General features: G+C 38.3%; 1 protein-coding gene across 2 annotated transcripts; it reads left to right on the top strand.

The window, feature by feature from the left end:
- Positions 1-1,389: 1,389 nt before the first annotated feature.
- Positions 1,390-20,248, top strand: CHIC1 (cysteine rich hydrophobic domain 1; the record flags this gene model as incomplete). Of its 2 annotated transcripts, XM_084294334.1 has the most annotated exons (6): positions 1,390-1,571; positions 8,349-8,403; positions 15,202-15,357; positions 18,599-18,655; positions 18,887-18,946; positions 19,703-20,248. In XM_084294334.1, the coding sequence occupies 6 exons, from the start codon at positions 1,390-1,392 to the stop codon at positions 19,751-19,753; spliced, it is 561 nt and encodes a 186-aa protein (XP_084150460.1). In that variant the 3' UTR covers positions 19,754-20,248. The 2 variants fall into 2 exon arrangements, with proteins under 2 accessions (XP_084150460.1, XP_084150461.1); XM_084294335.1 differs by lacking the exon at positions 18,887-18,946.
- Positions 20,249-20,776: the final 528 nt, after the last annotated feature.

Genomic DNA, 20,776 nt, shown 5'->3' with positions numbered 1-20,776 from the left:
ATCCCAACTTTAACTGAGAATAAAATAAAAGCCCGCACATTATTATAACCCGTACAAATCTTTATTTCAGCAGTTTCAAGACTTTCGTTCCATGGATTATGAATGGTAATCTCAAGTATAGAATGGAAGCTGAGTAGAAAAAAGTTTAGATCATCAGTTCAAGCGTTATTTTCACCTTTTCAACTTGTTTCTAAACAGGACAACTTTTTAACACTTGATTAATGACAGCAAAATACCTTCTGCCCCACACTTACTTCTTCTGCAATACATCCGCAATATTAATTACTAATAAGTTTACTTTAACTCATATTACTTTTTTACTCATACTATTTAATGAAATCAAAACAGAACATATAATTTCATTGAGAAAAAAAACAAAAACAAAAAAACTTCTACCTCAGTTATGTTTTTTAATTTTCCTCAAGCATCAGAATGTGATTTACCTGCAACTCCATGTAAGTTGTGCAGAATGTTGAAATAGAAGTGTATGGCACAGATAAAGCTCATACGTAGCTCATACAATTTTGATTTCGGAATCAGCAAAGAGTTTCAAAACCAAATCAGCTGCTTTTTGCTACTTTGTAGAAAGTCCTGAAAAACAGCAAAGAGAATTTATGAGGAAAATTCTTTCTCAAGAATAGCAGACAGGCGCAGAAACCCATTCTTCCCCTCAGGTAGGGGATAGGTGAGCTCCCTTCCTCAAAGACTCTCTAAAACAGAAATTCAGATTTGGCCACACTCTAAACTAAATACATCACTTCAGAATACCTTCACTAACACAGTAAAAGGAAAAAAAAAAAAAAAAGTCAGAACTTTATTTCTGATTCCTAGCTTGCCGTTCAAGACACCAATACTTCTCTTTGGCTCACTTCTGACTTACAGGAGGGGACTAATTTAAGTGCTTAAACTTTAAAATTAAACGCTTAAATTGTAGACTTCACAATAATCACCTGCATACAGGTGAGAACAGTCTGAGATGTTCTTTTTTTTTGTTTTTTCTTCCTTTTCCAGCAGTGGAACTCCTCCTACAGGGCTTTGCTTCCCTCTCAACGCAACACCCCCCTTTATTCTGGACTCGCTTCTCAACAAAAATTAAAAAGAAAAAAAAGAAAAAAGAAAGAGAATCGTTTGAAAATTATATTTGAAAACAATATTTTCGTCAGCAACCCGCTGAAACGCCTCCGCCGCTCCGACTCCCCCTCAGCCTCACCTCGCGCCCCGCTGCGAAAAGGCGGGAAGGGCGCGCGCCGCCTCACGGCCGCCACCACACCTGAGGCGCCGGGCTCGGCGCCAGTGCGCCTGCGCGCCCGCCTCTCCCCCCCCCTCCCCTCCCGCCCGGAGGAGCACTGCGCATGCGCGCGGCCGGTCCGCGCCGGGGGTGGGCTGGCGATGAGCGTGCTGCTGCCCAACATGGCGGACTTCGACACCATCTACGAGCTGGAGGAGGAGGAGGAGGAGGAAGGGGAGGAAGGGGAGGAGGAGTCCGGGCCCGTGGTGCGCAGCCAGGAGCTGCCCCGGCCCCGCGATGCGCCGGATCCCGTGGCGGTACGGGGCGCCGGGCACATCACCGTGTAAGGAGGGGGGGCGGCCTGAGGGGATGGGGGCAGCCTGAGGGGGCTGTGAGGGGACAGGGGCGGCGTGAGGGGACAGGGGGCAGCCTGAGGGGCAGGGGACTAACTGTGGGGGCTGTGAGGGGATGGGGGCAGCCTGAGGGGATAGGGGCTGCCTGAGGGGATAGGGGCAAGCCTGAGAAGGCAGGGGCCAGCCTGGGGGGGCAGGGGGTGAGGAGGAGCCGGGCCCCAGCCATGCACCCCCCTGGCTGTGTGAGGGGGGAGCTGTGAGGGGCCGCTGCCCCCCGCCCCGCTGGGCCCAGCCGTGGTGGTCCTGGGGCTCCCTCCTCTGTTTTCTGTCAGAACCAAGGGAAACCCGCACGGTGCTGGGCCCAGCCCAAAGGTTTGGGCGCTGTTGGAGGGATTGTACCGTAACCCTTCTCTGTCACAGCGGAGCCACGGAGTCCCCGTGCTGCACTGCAGAGGAGGCACGTGGCTGCGTTGTAATTTATCTCCAAAGTTAGTTGCGTGTTTTGTTGGGTTTAAGCAGTTTTTGTCATTGGGATGTAACGTGAGCTGCAGTGTGTTCTGCTCACAGAAACTGGTGGGACGCAGGATGAACAAACTGACATAAAGATGCAAAGTTTGCTTAATTTTGGTTTTGTTTTTCTCACTATTCCTACTCCAACAAGTGGAGGAATTAGTATAACAAAATACAGCCACAACAGCTCAGTGGTGGCTATATTCCTTTACTTGACAAGGAGGGAGGTATCAGAACTTGTATCGCAGACATCCATCAAGCTTGTGTTGCTTTGGGTCTGTCTTTGGACTGCATAAAAGAATGCACATTTCTCTCTGTGAATAGGTGCAGTGTGATCTAGCTTTCTGCAGCAAAGCTCTAGGTGGGGAAGGCTCTCTCATCCTAAGAGAACTAATGTTGGATTTGGTACGGTGTCTGTCATGTAAGTCTAAATCAGGTTTGCATTGAGCTAGTGCCAGTGGGTAGCTGCTGTGCTGCACCGCAGTGTGCTTGCTTGTGTTGATGGAGTTTTCATTCAGACCTGACCCCACAGAGCATGCGGCCTAACTAAAGGAGGGATGTAACAAGCAAAATGCTCAGAATAGCACCTACCTGTTTATTAGCTCTCTGTCTTTGAGCACTAAACAGAAAAACATTACACACCTCTTTGCTTTGTCTTCTGTGATGCTTTTTGTGTATTAGTGATGGTACTTAAAGCTCTTCTGGGGCTCCAGCATCTTTTGGGGATGGGCGGGAGCATCTCCAAGAGCTGTCAACTAATGATATCTACATCAAAAGAAAGTAATAATTTTAAGCGATGGGGGAGACATGAGCTAGAATGTATGCCCTGAATTCTCATCCACCTTACTTTCCCTTTCTTCTACTCCTCCTAGGTTTCTTGTAACAGATATACCTGCCTGCTGGTAGAAGGCAGCTTTTCTTTCATCAGTTCATGGCATCATTTAAAAAAAAAAATCTCCTTGAACTAGTAAAAACAGTTAGTGGACATTATCAGTTAAAATGGGAAAAAAAAAAAAAAAAAAAACTGGACACTGTAGTATATAATCCTAACCTCCTTAATAAGTGGGGAATATTTGGCTTCCTAAAAAGAGTTTCTGGTTATCAGTGTGTACCCGCTCTGAAATTCTGTCACTGTCCGATCACACAGATGCTGCTGCTTTTGAAATCAGTTGGCTTCAGGAGCAACCTGCTCTGCTTGCTGAAGTGAGAGACATGTCGTTCAGTAAAACTTGTGTTTGTTTTCTGAGCCTGTCTAGAATGTTGCTAATAAAAAATTCTGTCCTGACAGAAGTCAGACACTCTTTTTAAATAAAGGGAAAAAAGGGAGAAAGAAAGAAAAGCAGTTACTTAAAGAGAAGACAATGCCGTTGTTTTGTTTCAGATGCCTTCTGTTCCTCATCTGACACTGGCCTGCTTGGATACCCTTGTTCTACGTAGAAGGGATGTTCTCTGATTCCAGGGTCATCTTCTGGTCCAGCTTTCCATGGGCATTCCTCTTAAATACTTCCAAAGTACTAGATTCAAATTATGTATTAGTTTGTTGCATGAGAGTTTTTATTCCTGTAGCCTTGTCAGTGAGCTTCTGACCCTAACACAGTTACACTGCAGTATCCAGCTATTTGAAATATAAATTCCAGGAATCGCTTTAGTAAGATCTTGCTTTTTCCACTGACTGTTTTGCTAACCCTTCACCTCTGTGCATGGTAAGAGTGACTGTGTAAAATGTATTTGTTTTGTTTTTCTCACAGTGTTTGTGAAAGCAGGTAGCAAAACTTATGCTCATCTTGTTCAGTGCTCTTTCACTCTGGAAGATTCTAGCTTTAAAAACAAAAAAAAAACTAGGCATCATAGTTACTGTTTTCAGCAAGCTTTTGAATTTTAGCACAGAGGAATTACTGTGACGTAGTGAATGTCTTTTCTTTGCCACTGAAATTCCGTGCAAGTTTGTTGTTTCTTGCATAGCAGTGTTGCTTTGATGGCGTGTCAGAATATCTCAGCATAAACATTTTTAGTGAAGACTGAGTCATATGCCCACCAAAGCAGCAGCAGTAACTTCCAAAAACATAGCAGTAAACAAATGCCAACTTAGTTATGAGTTTTATTTTTTTCTGACATACTGTTTTTCCACATCATTAAGCATATGGGGAGGGATAGTAATGAGGTAATGAAGCAGCCATTAAACATCTTTTTGCCCTTAGCATTCAGCTTGTGATTCCTGCTTAAGTCTGCAAACTTTCTATTGTTGGGTACAAGTTAAGTTTTATTCTTCCATTATGTTTCCTATAGGAGTGCGCCAGGGATTCACAGTCAAGGCGCTGATGAGAAGCGTGTTGTCGTGAATTAGGGAAGAGCCAGGTGCATTTAGTTGTGATAAGACATTTGGTTGTTGTCTTTTCTTACTCCCAAGCTACACACCTTCCACGTATTTTAAATACCAAATGACCTCAGCCTACCAGTAGTTACAAGTTAGTTCTCCAGAGTATCATCCCTGAGAAAAGACACCTTTTAGTTGTTGGGTTGGTGTTTTTTTTTTGGCTTCATAGGACAGGGCCGTAGACTAGACAGAAAAATTTCAGCTGAGGGCTGTTGATGAATGTCATCTTTACTTGTATGGAGTCGTACATGTGATCTGAGTTCATCTGTTCAAGATAAGTTAATCTTAAACTGAATTAGGTGTGGGGAAAGGACCCATGGAGAAAGGAGACTGCAGAGCCTATCCTAGGAGAGTTGATTAAATGGGTTTAGCGTGTGTAGTCTAGTAAGACTGGTAACCATCTGTAAGTAACGAGTGGGACAAACAAGAATGAAGGGCTATTTCTCTCAAAATGACCAAAAAAAAAAAAAAGTGAAACATCTGTAAGTATATCTATTCTAAATAAAAGAAAGTGCTTTCCTGAATATTTCAGTTGCAGTTCTGGGGACTGAAGACCTCACTTCCTGATAATGCTTTGTGAGGAGCTCTAATGGGATACCTGTTGCAGCTGGGGCTTGCAAGTGATGATTCAGGGTGTTCCTTTCAGGCTTTAATTTGTGAGGGACTTAGGGCAGCTGCCTAGGAGAAGCTGTGTTCCCTCCGCTTTGCAAATGGGGAAAATGATGTGATGGGGCTTTTCTCAGGTGATACTTTTAAACAGGGAAAGAGAGAGAGCATGTGACAGCAGAAACTGATGTCATCCTGGTTCTGTTCCAGCGGTGGTGCCCGTAGGTAGCAATGCCAAACTGCAACTGAAGTATCTGGGTGACTTAGGTGAATTTCTAAACATTGGGTCTTGTGCAGCTTAAATCAAGAACTCAAGAGAGCGTACCCAGGAATAAATATGATGCCTTAAATACTTGAAAGGGCAGGCACTGCCCTTCATTTTGCATAGTAATTTGTAAACATACTGAATTTTAGAAGACATATAGGCAAAGTCCTGCTAGATCAATCTTTGCTGTGCATTAATCTGTTGTAGAACGTCTATGTTATCTCTTAATCAAGACTTTGTCTTTTATTAAACATTAATGTGAAAAAAAAACTTTAGTACTTTTTCATAGATGCTCACAAAGCTCTAGAACTATGTAATGTTCTGCTTTTACCATTGCTCTAAGAAAAGCTATTTTTTATTTGGCTCTTGAGTCTTTGCCCCCCGTCTAATATGAGTTTAATCCTTCTCAACTATGTGGTAAATCATCAAGACGCTTAGCTTGTAAAACCTCTGGAAATACTTCAGTAAATCTGTGTTAAAGCCGTCAGTGATGCTGCCTAAATGTGATATAGGGTAGCATAATTCTGTCTTCAGTATGCTCCAGGCCTTTGATACTCTTCTAGCCACTTGCGAGTGTCAGTGTAAAATAGATGCATTTCTGTAACTGAGGATTCTTGGTTGTGTTATAACTAAATGGAATATTTTGCAACTGATAAAAGGGTTGCTGTTTTTATATGGTTCAGGACATTATCAGCCTTCAAATTTAACCCAATAAAATCCTCTGTGCTATTATGTTCTTAATAGATCTAAACCAGAAAGCACTAACCTATTTTATTCTAGGGGGAAATCGGTAGTGCAGTGGCAATCTTATTGAGTGTATCTGTGACAGTGAGATGAAAGATGCTGCCTATGGCTCAGAAAGTTTTTGAACCGTTTGAAGGCCTGAAGGCTGTTCTGGGGAAATGGCATGGTGGACCTTTGGCATGATCTTGTGGAATTAGCCTGCTATGTGGGTAAATCTGCAGTCTTACCTGAACTTTCCAGTAGTTCATTTATTATGTAGTTACTCCATTGTTAATTGCTAAAACTTCATCATTTCAGGTAGTTTCACTGCCAATAAACAGAAAACTCAGTATTCCTCAAGAAGAAGCTCATGTATATGCTTCATATGGTTGTTAGTGTTTTCTATATTTTTTAAAACTGAAAAGACTTTCTTACTAGATTAACTCAGAAGATTTCATCCTAAAAAAAAAAAAAAAAAAAAACCTACGAAATGTGGAAGCCAACCTGCAGATGATATTGACAGAAAATGGAAATGTGCTTATACTAGTAACCTTTGTGCATGCCTAAAACCTTTGTGTTTTTACTGCTTGCATTTGTAGCACTAGTTTAAAATCACGGCTTTAGTGTTCGCTTGGATGTGCTGTGCTGGTGTTCAGTTCAGGCACGTTGACTTCTAGAAAATTTGTGATGAAGACATTGAATAAAAGCAACACAAATGGATGGTGATTGGTTGTAGTGCTTAGGGCAGCTTAGGAGACAAAGGCTGATGAATGCTTTAGTGAAGGTCTCAGCTTTGTGTTTTTTTAATGTTTCCACAAATAGTGCTCCAATGTGCTGTTTTTTCCAAGTGTCAAGGCTCTAGCTTAAATTAGCCATTGAAGATCTCTATTAGACGTCACCAGCATCATTGATGAACATTTTAGTTAGCTTTACTGGGTTTCTATAGACAGCACAACTTACCGTGCTTCTCTCTTCTTGAAGGTTTATTTTTCATGTCATTGCAAAGCAAGTTACATTGCCAGGCCTAGGTATCTGAATTATTTCTGGGTGCGCATGAGTACGTATGTATCAGGTAATGGCAGAGGACTGACGTTTGGCATCCTTACTGGTGACCAGTAAAAAGCAATTCAGGTGTCAGTTTGCCTCTAAACACTCTCCCCAGAAGGTTTGGTTCTACAGTAATTACTACAGTACCAAACATATTCATGCTTTTCTTTTTGGCTGTGATCTTTTTTTTTTTTTTTTTTTTTTTTAACAAAAATATTCAGGAAATGATTTAGCAAGGTTGACAGAACTTGGTGTACAATGTATTTAACTTTTATGGACTTGACAGTAAGCTTTGCTCAAATATAGAGATAGCTGAGAGGCTAGGTGGTGTTATTCTGTTAAACTTCTGAATTGCAAAGGTTAAAAACTTCCAAGGAGATGGAGAGAATGGGTGATTTTCATTCAAGAGCAGCTAGCAGGTATGGCATCGGAGCTTAGTTAATTTCTTGCTTCCATGCATGCTTCAAATACAGTAAAAAAAGCCAGGTCAGCCATCAGTATCCTGCTGACCTACAAAAGGAGCTTTTGGAAATTTCAGATGGTTTGGTAGGTGTGTGAAGTTCCTAAACTCTGGAAAAAAGTTCATAAATTCTGGAAAACTTTGGTCTAGCTGTCTGTCACTCGTCACCAGGAAGCCTTACCTCATGCTCAGTAACAGCGCTTCACTGGAGAAGAGCCACCATTAACAGTGTTGCCTAAGATTTAATTTTCTTGAAGTTCATAGTTGGTTTTAAACTGCTCGATGTGTAGACCCTTGCATATTTTGCATGAGAGTTTAACTCAGAGCAAACCCTTTTTTTTAATTGTACAATTGTAAACTTTCTAAGAAGGGTTCCTTTATAACTAGCTTTATCTGTTGCATGTGAATAAATTGCATGAATTAAAAAATAGCAGTAGAAGGATTATCAAACCTAGTAAAAGTGGAATTTAATAGGTGGAGGTTTTTGCTTCCTTTCTTTAAGGAAGCAAAAATGGAAACTTACTGCCATCAATTGTAAAAGAACTTTTCTGCTTTTAGTGGCTTGAAGGTTTTAAAGTAAAGCTCCGAGCTGTATTTCTTTGTCTTATGAATGATATAGAAGATCTGATATAAACATAGATTGAAAGCTCGTGAAATAAAGTAAATGTAAGGGCAAAAGAAATAGTTTTTCTTTTTAAAATGCAACATCTATTACATTTTTTATTAAGGGAACCAAAATAAGTTAGGTGGAATATATTTTGTTTGTCTCTTTTGTTTTCAAGGTTTGGCTTGAGCAACAAGTTTGATACAGAATTTCCTTCTGTTCTGACAGGGAAGGTAAGTGTGAGATTAAACTGTTCTTTTAAATGGAAAGATGCAGTGCCTCCAGTGGCTTCTGTGTTACAAATACATGCTCTTGAACCCAGACAAAACTGGTGGCAGGCCAGCACTGCGCTGAGGACTGTTAAATTTAACTTTGTCTTGTATGGAATAGCTGGTCAATGACCAGTCCCTACAGAAAAAAATAACTTGCAATGATTGTTGTCTTTATTGATGATCTAAATATGGCATCATACTGCTTTCATGCAGGCAGTCTGCATGAAAGCAAAACTCTTACCCTTGCTTTATAGGTGCCTGGAGTTTGTGCTGCTTCTGGCAAGTTAAACTAGACCTTTTTACAATGTGTCTGTCAAGCCTTGAGTTCATTTTTAGAGAGATCTCTGGAAGAGAATTTGTTTTATCTGAAGCATAAAGGAACAAAACATGATGGTGTTAAGCATTAAAGGTACAAGTTGAGTAGGTTTTTTAGGACATTTTCAAAAATACAGTAATTATTTCATTCTGAAAATTGGTGGTGACAAGTCTCGATTTCTCTGCAGTTTTGTTCTGTTTCTAAATGCAAGTTTAATAGATACTCATTTGTAGCTATTAATGAAATCTTTTAACAAAATTCTCTGCTGTTTTATTTTCATAATTGTGTATTTTTGAGGCTTTTTAATTTTGGAATATTTTTCCTTTTGACTGTTTTAGTCTCTAGTGCTTTTCCTGTGCTTTGTTTTGTGGTCCCCTTGTGCATTTTTTCCAGAATTTGTGAGAAAAAGATACTCAGCTTTTACTGCTTCCTCCAATGACATACCATACAGCTGCAGCTTCACAGTCCCTGCAGCCTAACTTGCAGTAGCTGTTGAGTCACAATATGTTGAAATGCAGCCGGAGGCTGTGGCGTCTTCCCTCTTTCGTTGGCATCTCCTGGTGCTGCCAAATCCATCTGGGGGTTTCCTCCCTTGTTTTCACCCCTGAGCCTAACAAGTAAAATACTCGTGTTCAATTTGTCCAACACTTTTGACAGCAGTCCAACTGTTGTTTGAAAAGGTTGTTAAAAGACAACCTGGGAACCCTGGCCGTGTTTCAGAACCTCACTGGGCTCAAAAGGATGCATATTCCTGACTTAATAGTGCCTAGTGTGAAGGCCAGTGATAACACCATCTCCATCTCGATACTTGGCATTTCTAAGGTTTATTTTCCAGAAAGCACTTTCAGGTCACTGAAAAAACATGGAATACTCTGGAAATAAGTTTTCATGTTCTTTTAATCAAGTGGTAGTTTTCCTTAAGTAAGCACAGCAGGAAAGCAGGAAATGTCAGAATTAGATTGGATGATTATTTCATCTTTTTATTTCTGTTTCTCTCTTAAAATGTGTGTGTATTTAAAAAGAAGAAAAAGGGGGGGGGGGGGGGGGGGGGCGGGCGGACATATGACCCTCTGCTTTCTAACACAAGCCTCAATGCCTGCCACATTTTCCACTCTGTTGTCTTCCTGTTAAATAAACAGTGAACAATTGACTTTACTACAGGATCTATAACGAAAGTTTAATTTAAAGTTCAGCTGACTGCATGAACTTAATTTAGCAAAGAGAAAAGAGGATGTTCTTTTCTGGGCTTACCTGGGTTTACCCTTCTTGTTCTATAGGTCTAATCAGTGACAGCAGAAATCACATGAGCTTGGTGTATGGAGATCACTTGGTGTGTAGAGATGCTTCTTCTGTTGAGATATCCTGATACCTCTTTTTATATGTGGATTTGAGGGGCTTCTTGAGAAAGATGACTTTGAAAATAATTTGTTTCCATTTTGCAAGGGGAAAGCACCAATCAAATGAGGTAGTAAACAATTTTTTTCCTTAGGGCTTGCCACATGCTCTTGTGAAAGATAATAAAAGCCACAGCTGTGGGTTGTTTGGTTTTTAATACTTTCCTAAATTGCAAAAAAATGAATAATTGCTTCTTCCTCTGGTTATGGCAGTCAATCACCTTTACCACTACTGGAAATGAAAACTCAGATTTTTCCAGTAAGTGTTCTTCAAATACCCTGATTAATAATTCATAGTAATAAGCATTGCGGTCAACTGATGTGTCACTTTAATGTCTTTTATTTTTCTTAAAGTACAAATGTTTACTTTTTATGAAATAACAATTTATGAATAACATAGTGGCTGTTTATATTAACAATTTTTTCATAAAATGTTTCTGGTAAGCCCACATTAGTACATAGCTAATATAAGGTTATGTCCTACTGTATTCACAATGTCCATGTAACATTCAGTTTAATGACTTTGTTGTCCACTGTGAATTGATACTAATAATATACCCCTAGCTGCTAATAACGTGTACATGGAGCCATTAGGCACAGTTGATAGACTTCCCTATGATGCTGTTTTTCTTGTAGATTTTCATCTTCTATTTAACAGATTTTTAAACAAGGGATGGAAATTTTATCCTATGCAGGTTAAAAATCCTAAATAGATAAAACTGCCTGGCTAAACTTTTTTTCCAGAAACACTGCTTAGATTTACACCACTGTGTAGTCTTAAGAATTTACTTGTTTCATGACTCTCAGTTTGCCCTTTAATGTAATGATGATAGTAAACCTCACACTATTTTTTAAATTTATTTATTTTTTTTAATATGAAATACCCCTTCTTCTTCACCCATCTTCCCTTCTTACTCTTTCTCATCTTTTGCAAATTTTGGATAGTTATAAATTAGCCTAGAACTAAGATTTATGCAAGTACATCCTGAGTGTTTGAGTAGATGTATATATTTGAGGAAAATATACCTGGAAATATACCTGGAAAGTTAAACAATAAAGAAAATACCAAGTAGGTCAAATATTGGATCTTGCTAATTCAACTTGAATGACTTGCTTCTTATCCTGTTAGATAAATATGTATTGGTTTATAAATACAGAGCTGGGCTTTCAGAGAGTGCATTCTTTTTAACAAAACCTTGTAAGAAAAGTTCTAATTTACTCAATACAGAGGTAATATTTAACTTGTAATAATGTGGTTGGACTTTGGCCTAAATTTAAATTCTGGCTAAATTCAAATTCAGTGTGCTACGATTTTATAGAGTTGCAAATTCTTTTAAAACAGGCTTTTAAGTTATGCTTTCAGAGCAGCTTGATTAGTAGCTGTTCCAAAACGAAGCATGCCTTCTAGTTCTTAAAGTTTAGATGGTTCCTTTGCTGCCAAGAATTTTAAACCTAGCTTTAAAAAATATTCTTCGTGATATATGGTGTGTTAGTGAACAATGCTCCAGGTGACAAGAAAATGATGGAGCCAGCGAACCTTAAGAAAGCAAGTGGAGCTTCCTGCCCTGATCTTAAAACAATAAGGGTCCTATACAGAGGTAACTGTGCAATGCAGGGAAATGTAAGCCATAAAATGTGCTCTTGGTATTGTGATCCCATTGCAACATGTGATTGATAGGGTTTGTGATCATGGTGATTGAAGGAGAAAGATCAGGCCTGCTGGGCTTTGCTTTCTTCCTGTGTTTGTAGATTCTCTTGCATCCTGTTGTAAAATATTATGACACCCTCTCCTTCCCTTTTATGTTTTTTTTTTCCCCCTTAAAGACCTAAAAGGAGCTAATGTCTCTTTACAAGGTGTACTGCACAGCCAGGAGCTATGTACTTATCTCGTTCTTTTCAAGACTCAAACAGAAACTTTCCAAGGGACTTCCCAAAAATACTCAAAACTGGACTTTTAGTGGGCTTTCTTTGCACAAGAGGCACTGTTCATTCTGTTTGAAGTAGTTCGGTCATTTCATATTAACCTATATTTGCAAGAAAGACAAAATTTAAAATTATGTCCAAAAATCAACAAAATTCTTCTGTGAAAGTTTCATCTGAAAACCATTTTCTTATTAAATTAATACAATGTTATTTTATTTACAGATATTTTACTCTTCGTCACTGCATAACAATGCTTAATTGTTACTGAGCTGGAAGCCCAAAGGAACAAAACTGTTTTGCTTTTGTTTATCACAGAATGAAACTTATCATGGTCACTGCTTCCTTTAGCTTCAAATGAAGATGCATTGACAAATGGACAAATATATTTTGTGATTAAGCTTCTTAAAGGAAGTAATAAATCCTGTAGATTAGGTTAGCTGAAGCAGTCTTTATTAATTCCATCTCATGATGCAGCTAAGAGAGTAATTGGCGCATTAGCAGGTAGTAGTGGTGCTTTGATAATACTGTTTTAAGTAAGCAGCACACCGAAGTATCTGAAGTAGAAATCTGTATTTCTTGGAGGCATCTAAAATTGGTTTCTAGTTTAGCCATTTGCAGTGCTGGGTTCTACTGGAACAAGAATACATCAGTAATGTTCTTACTTAGCAGCATCAGGCTGTTACACTGATACGACCAGTGCCTTAGAAGTGGCAGAGAAGTAGGGAACCTCACTGTGGCAGTGTTTTCCTGTTAGGTTCTTAATTTTTCTGCCAGCTGTGATCTGGTTGTCTTCATTTCATGTTGGATGTTATCACTGATGATAAGGTTTCCTGCTGATAAATTGAACTCTGGATTGTGCAAATACATTCTCTTCAGTAGGTTTGTACAGCTGTATTTGGGGGTGAAATGCGGTGTTGTCAAGGTCCAGTCAACTTTGTGACTGCAAGAAAAGGGAACACTCTCTTTTTGTAGTAGAATTCACTGCACAAGTGCTAATGGAGTCAAGAAAAAAGTTATCTTTCAAATAAATAGGATGATGCATGTACAAATTTCAAGATTTACTAAAGGTGTATATGTTAGGACCATAGTTACATGTAAATTTCCTTAAGAATCAAGGATACCAATTTGTTCAAATGCATCATCTCAGTTTACTTGTAAACAAGTCTGACTGCAGGAGCTGTGCAATGTCACTTGTGCAGCATACAACCAACCCGATAGGACTATGCTACAAAACTTGCTCCCACCTTGAAGGTGAAATGGTCTTACTCACATGTACCCACACCCGTTGGATGTTTGTGGCATCCTGAATATAAGAGCTGCCATTGGCAGAGAGCTGCAAAACCTTTTGTTTCAGATGCTTCAAGCTACGAGCTAAGTTTCTGTATCACAATATGATTTTTTCCTGTTCATTGAAAATGTCCCAATGTATGGGATCACTGCTTGTTTCGCTGATTATTATTTTTTTTAACTAGTACTTTTGTCGCAAATGTATTTAAATATTGATGTTTCTTTTAGGCTAAAGAAAATTTTTGGACTTGCTCCATTTGTTTGTGTAAAAAGAAATAAAATAAAATCTTTTCAATACTGAGGAAAGGAATTAAGTCTATAATTGCATAAGAAATAGTTGCTGCGTATTTATTCCTGCTATAAAATAATCACAATGTTAAATGATGTTTGTATGGTACTAGCTGTAGGCCTGGCTAGCGTACAAACCCAGAAGACCTCTGACTCTATACTGCATGGTGATCTGAATGGCTAGGAAACAGATGTTGTATTTACTTACTCCCTTTCCTTCAATGCTTTAATAAATTTAGCTCTTGTGAATAGGCGGAGGTAGCAGAATCAGATCCTCGCCACTTCCTGTCTGCTGGTTTTGCTTCTTTAGTGAAAGGAGTCATTGTCATAAAAGCTTTTTTTTTTTTTTTTTTTTTTTTTTTTTTTTTTTTTTATCCTCCCTGCTCGCAGAATTAAATTGAGCGGAGTTGGGCTTGGTGGTTGGAAGGATTATGCAGAAGTTGAACAGCTTTGTATACAGGCTAATCCCAGGGAGAGGGTTCTTCAGCATGGCAAGTAGTTAGGAAAGAAGTTTTCTTTTGGAGTTGTTGTGCCTGACTGTTCAAGTTTGTTGAAGTTGGATCTGATTATTCTGCTTCGAGCAGCCGAACCCTGGATTGTGTTCTGGTTAAGAGTGTCATCTTGGAGTCAAGTTTGGTCTAATACCATGATCCACGTTTGACTTGTCAGATTGAAGTTATTTAGGTAAGGTAGAGAGATGACAGATGCGGGGCATGTGGGTAGTCGAGTGTTCTCACTTTTAAGATATGCTACCATCAGAGAAAGCTTATTTTTGATAGTTGATGCAGTTTTCCACTGTGACTCTGCAGTGGCAACATACAGAAAATATTCCTCTGAGTAGACTCGGCTGAATATTTCTTAAGTTGTTTTTTCAACAGCTAGGCTTTATTCATAATCACATACAAAATGTGCTTTTTATCCTTGAATGTAATAGGCTGCGTGATGTTCTGGGCTTTCCTTCTCAGGGAGAAACCACAAGTAAAGTTGCAGGCCTGTGTCTGTGTGGACCACATCAGAAATTTGTGTTCCACCTTCACCCAGGCACAGTGTAGACTTGCATTGGTATGAAAGTATTTTGGACGATATCATCCTTTTTTCCTGTTTCAAACAACAGTGTTTTTACTACAAAGTAACTACATAGTACTACTTGTTCCCTTGGAAACCAGATACCCTTCATTCATTCTTTCTATTTTTTTTTTCTCTTTTTTTTTTTGTGGTCAGTGTAGCCAGTGCATATGTTGCACACTTTCTTCGGGGCCAACGTGTTGTCAAGACAACTGATTTATTAATGGTACAACCAATATGGGTGAGGCTGCTCCTCTAAACTATGTTGAGCTTTTTTTAATGTAAGGTTGTGCAAAGCATGCATTGTAAATGAATTGGGTTTTGGAAAGTGACTTTTCATACCCCCTGTGTGACCAGTGTTTTAGAAGATGGGGGTCATACTGCATAACGGCGTTACGTTTCATTTACATTTTAATCTGTACAGACAGTTTTTGAGAAAATACCCATGTAGTGGCTTTCCTCTGAAGTTTAGTGCTTCTGTTGCAGGTTGCTCCAGAAGAATTCAAGACCAGCATCAGTCGTGTAAACGCTTGTTTAAGAAAAAATCTCCCTGTCAATGTAAAATGGCTGCTCTGTGGCTGTCTGTGCTGCTGCTGCACACTGGGCTGTAGCCTGTGGCCTGTAGTCTGTCTTAACAAAAGAGTAAGTACATCTTTCATTTGTCCTATTCTCTTTATTTTGCAATTACTGAGAACATTAAATCATGTTTAATAGTATCATCTCTGTTCCAAACTCCTTTTATCTCACTTGCATTCAAAGCTTATTCCATTTTCCATGCCTTAGAAAATAGAAAAAATACATTTGTTAATGAAGTAAATGATACCAAATTGCTGATAGGATTAGCTACACCTTAGATTACCACATTCAAACTCACTTAAAAGAACAGTGTGTACTATACGGTAACCTAAACTTTCATGATTTTTAAAGCTCTAAAAATTGAATTGGGTGCAAAACTAGACATTGACCCTCAAAGGTTGCATGAACTGGAATTAAAACTTACTTTTCTCTTCTCTCCCCTCTTCCAGATAGTTATTTTTACAATCAAACTAACTTTTTTTATTTGTAATAAATACCATAAAATTTCTGAGCTGTGGCTTATTTAACTTACTTTACTGTGCTCTTTCTGTTAAGAATAAACAGAAATTCGTTTTCCATTCTGGAAGTTTAAAGAGTTCCTTTTTTTCCTTCAGCAGAACAGCTCCAAAGTAATACACCAAAGTAATGATGCTTCTTAAAAGCACTGTGTCAGTATCAAGCAAGCGTGATCCTAATTGCTTCTGTGGTTTACATTTAGAATAGCTTTATCACAGCAACAAATGTTTTGGAAATACATAAATAGGTATAGTGTAATGATATTCTCTGTAGTTGTATACTTTGTAAGACTTGTAAGCCATAAAACTTTATTGTCCACAAATGTGAATTGTGATAGTATGCGGGTGCACTGTGAGGGGAAAAAAAAAGCACAACTGCTCACTTTTCAATTTAAATATAGGAAAATATCTGTTAAAATAGATATTTTAACAGTTTAAATATTTTTTTAAACAGTTTCAATTTTTAACTGTTTAAATAACTGTTAAAAAGTAGTACTTAATGCTTTTGATACAAATGCAAAGCAAAAACAAGGACTGGATACTGCTTTTCAGAAGTGTTCTGCCAAACTTTCCAATTTTTGATTAAGAAAATAACAGTAGCATTGACTGGCTGAGGTGAAGCATACCTGTATAAGCAAAATGTAATAAATCCCATGTAAAACATTCAGGTTAGATTTTGTAGGATCCTTATATGTCCTATAGCCCTTCTGAGTGGTGAGAACTGGTGGAGGTAACTTTTTCTTTTTAAGTGGACACCAAAATTTTACAAGGGCTTAAGAAACACTTTTTGGCATCAAAAAATGAAATCTTGTCACTGAAGGCATAATATCTTCACTTGATAAACTGCTCATTATTGAATTCTATATCACTGAAAGGTTACAGGACTTAATTTAACTTACTTAAACTGCTTTTTTCTACATTGTAGAGATGTGTGCTTGAGAAATAGAGATGGAATATTTGTAGTTTTTAAAACACATTAAATATCTCTGTGCTATTAAAAAATCTAAATAAATGCCCATGTGATATTAAAATATTATTACATATAAAACATTATAAATGTTTTACGTGTATAAAACATTAAAATATTTCTCAAGAGTATAAATATGCATAAAGTATATATGATGAAATTACATCACTAAGAATCAAAAGGATAAGGTGGTTCTCAGTTTTCTTTTGTGGTGGTTGAACCAGTAACAGAGCATGCACCAGCCACTCACTCGCTCGCCCCTCCAGAATGATGGGGGACAGAATCTGAAGAGCAAAAGCATCATGGGTCAAGATGAAGACAATTTAATAAGTGAGTAGAGAAACAAAGGGAAGAAAACCCAGAAGATACCAAGGCAAAATCTCTTTTCACCTCCCATTCAGTCAGTCTCTTGGCAATGATGATTCCAGTTTTATTGCTGAGTTACCTGTTACCTGGTGCGGAACAGGTCAGCTCAGGTCAGCTGTTCCAGCCTCTCGCCCACCCCTGCCCTACATGCTGGGCAGGGAGAGGGAGAAAGAGAAGTCCTCAATCTGCAAGCACTGTTCAGCAAGAGCAGAACATATACTGGTGTTATCAACATTGTTTTAGTCAGAGATCTAAAACTCAACACCATACAGGCTGCTGTGAAGAGAATTAACTCCATCGCAGCCAGTCCATGTATACCCATTCAGCAAAATGGAAAAAAAAAAAAGTGAAATTCAAAACAATTGGAACAAGACACAGCATGTACTTCTTAACTCTGAGGATAGCTTCATCACTGGAATAATTTGCAAAGAGGCGGTGGATTCTCCACCGTTATGTCCTTGACTTAGGATTGGATGGGTATCTCTGTATCTCTTTTAAGGAGGTGGTGTGGTTCGCATCCATTGTTAGGTTTATCAGTGAAATCAGTGAATGGAATACTATGCAGGAACTACAGTAGGTTGTCACAGTGATCTTTCTGTGACCTTAAAAATCACTGAAACTCCCCAAACATTCCCTTCTCCCCCAGTAAGTGAAATGCCTTGTTACATCTAGAAATTGGTTGCTCTGCTTGAATGAGGTTCTTAGTGTAGATACAGACTGAGGAAGCAGATATATCTTCTATCCAGGGTTTCCCCTTCATGTGTTGATGGTTGCCATGATCTTATGGACTATTGTAAGTATTGTGGAAGCTCTGAACAGAGGTATAGAAGAAGGCTTACAGTCTTCGTAGCTATAAGCCTCACTGTAAACTGGTTTTAATATTAGAGTCAAGCCTGTAATTGGACCATAGTGTAAGAAAGTTTAAAGAGCAGAACGTGAAGGTTGTATGCACTTCGGTGTCTAGGAATTGGAAAATACAGGCTCTATTATGAGCTGGAGTTCTGTGATGCTGAAATTTTTCAGTATTCAGATAACAATTTCATTAACAAAACCTAGAAACTACGTGTCTGTAAACTGTATTGTCGGTAATTGACCTGCACAGAGTGTGGTATTCGGCCAAGAGAAGATGGGAGATATTGTTTTGTTGGCTATGGTGGACAAAAATATTGCATTCAAAAGGCTCTCTTAATAACTAAAAGTGTTTTGGCAAAGTTGTAGTGCGAAGTTAACGTAAAAAAAAAAAAAATCTTTTTTTCTTTTTTCTGAAGATCATCTGATGTTCTGGAATGGGGACTTGAAGTGAAAGGGCTTCCATTTACAATTTTTCTTTTGCTTGGTTCTGCTTCTATGAAACTAACTTACTTTAAACGATTCTTAAGCCAGAAATACAATAGTAAGATTCTTCTGGATGAGGCTGGCTACTGAACCATTCATAATACAGTTCTGACTTACTTTTTAGACTAGAAGATCAATTCAGAAGTTATTAGAATGGGAAAATAACAGACTATATCATAAGGTAAGAAAAGTTAGAGTGCTTGTTTTCTTCATGTTAAAGTAGAGTATGTTTTTTTCTGCATGATTGACATGTAGGAATTTTACCATCTTATTATAATTCCATACTTCATACCGATCTTGTCAGTGTCTGAAATGTTTCAGATCCTAGTAATTTGATATCGCTAATTTGTGTTACATTATTATGAAAATAATGCTGTGGTATATGTTAATCCTCTAATAATTATTTTCTCAGCTTGGTTTGCACTGGAAGCTGAGTAAAAGGAAATGCGAAACTAGCAATATGATGGAGTATGTAAGTATTATTTCTGTTACTGATTTGGTATTCAATGTTACTTGGATTTTATAGAGAAACTGAAGTTACTAGGCTTTCACCTGAGTGATCTCAGAAAATCTGCAGCTGTTTGACATTTGTGAAGGCCACTTTTAAAGACTAGCCATAGCATAAATGAAGATTAGAAATTGTCACTGCTAACTTTTTCTCTTGATAACAATTCTACCTGCGTGCTGCAGGTACACTTACTTAGATCTGTGGTTTGTAACAAAGGAGACCCACCGGGACTACACACATTGGTATGATTCCCACACCGTTGCATAATTCAGCACCTTTTCTATCACCATTTATGATTACTTTGATTCAGCATTTGGGTGCAGACATGCAGCATTTTTACAGTAGTGTGACTTCTGTCTGGACCATTGTTTTCTTATTTATTTTTTTTCTGGATCTTAGTCTTATAACGGCTTAACCAAGATAGTCCATTTAAGAGAGGAGAATTTCAAATATTTAGTGATCGTTCTATTCCGTCAGCTGCTTTCTTGTGTAACCACGGAGATAGCCTAGCCTAAAGAAAAGGGATGGCTGTCCCCAAAAAGTCAAGCATCTGTAAGCTCTGTATGTCAAAGTGACTGAACCTACAGCTTTGTTACGCTGAGTAATATTCTCTTACAAGTTTAGTTTTATATACTAACTGATGTTGCATGGAAGGTTGTTCTGAAGGTCTGACCTTGTTGATTACTGTTTTGTTCTTGTCTTTTTTTCCTCCTTCAACAGGTAATATTAATAGAATTCTTACCAAAATATCCCATATTTCGACCTGACTGAAGAACGACATTTGGTCTTTCATGTTACCTGTCATTTTCTACCCTTAGTGCCTTGTAGATGGTTTTGGAAAGAAGATGGTCTACTTTGCTGTGATTTAAAAACTGTTCTTCAGTAGAGTATCTTCCTTGCTATGTTACTTTGTTTTGTTTGAGAAAAATTTGCACATTTTTTATGTTAAAAGAGGCTTCTATGTTGCACTCTGAATTTTTAACATTAACAATAACTGATATAGTTGCCACTAGGGATCTAACATCAGTGCTGCTTAAACTTGTTCTGAGCATGCTGCCTTATTAATTTCTATATTGCTGTCCTCAAAAATGCACCCTAATGCCGTGTCATACTATATTTCATTCTAAACATCACAATCCTATAAATCCTCAGTAGAAATGTCCAGGTAAGCGTCTAGTAGTAAAGACTTTAGTATAACTTGCTTGCATAGGACTTGCAATTAACAGCACTGGTTTTGTCCTGCACTTTGCAAAATCATCATTTACATTAGGGGGTTAATTATTTCACCCACTATGGATTTGTAAATATTGACTCTTTGCATAATGTAAAGTGTGGTATGCCAAGGTTTACAGAATGTAATATAGCTCTTACTATTCTATTGCCAACTGTTTGACAGAGTTTTATTCATTACATTTCTCATCCCTCTGATTGTACAGACCCATTTGCGTGCTGTTTTTATGGTAAAGCCATAATGAGTTTGTACATACTATCAGATGTGTAGGGCTCAGTTGCACTTTGTTTAGTAAACAGATGAAAAATGCATAGCATTTCTGTTCTGACTTTTTTTTTGGAAAGCATTTCAGGTGTTATTTGTAGCATCTGAAATTAGAACCTTAAATACTGTTTATCTTTAAAAAAAAGTTGCATTTGTGAGGTAGATGGCGGCTGCTAATAGCAAAATATCCTAAAGCCTGTTCTTAAATTCAGAATACCTGGAATCCATCAATTCTCGTGAGTTTTTTTATTTTTTTCAAAGCAGGGAAAAGAATGTTTCATAATTGGAGATGGTCGTTA

The sequence above is a fragment of the Netta rufina genome (genome assembly GCF_964035555.1).
Source record: "Netta rufina genome assembly, chromosome: 12".
NCBI classification, from domain to species: domain Eukaryota; kingdom Metazoa; phylum Chordata; class Aves; order Anseriformes; family Anatidae; genus Netta; species Netta rufina.
This window is presented reverse-complemented; position numbering and strand designations above follow the sequence as displayed.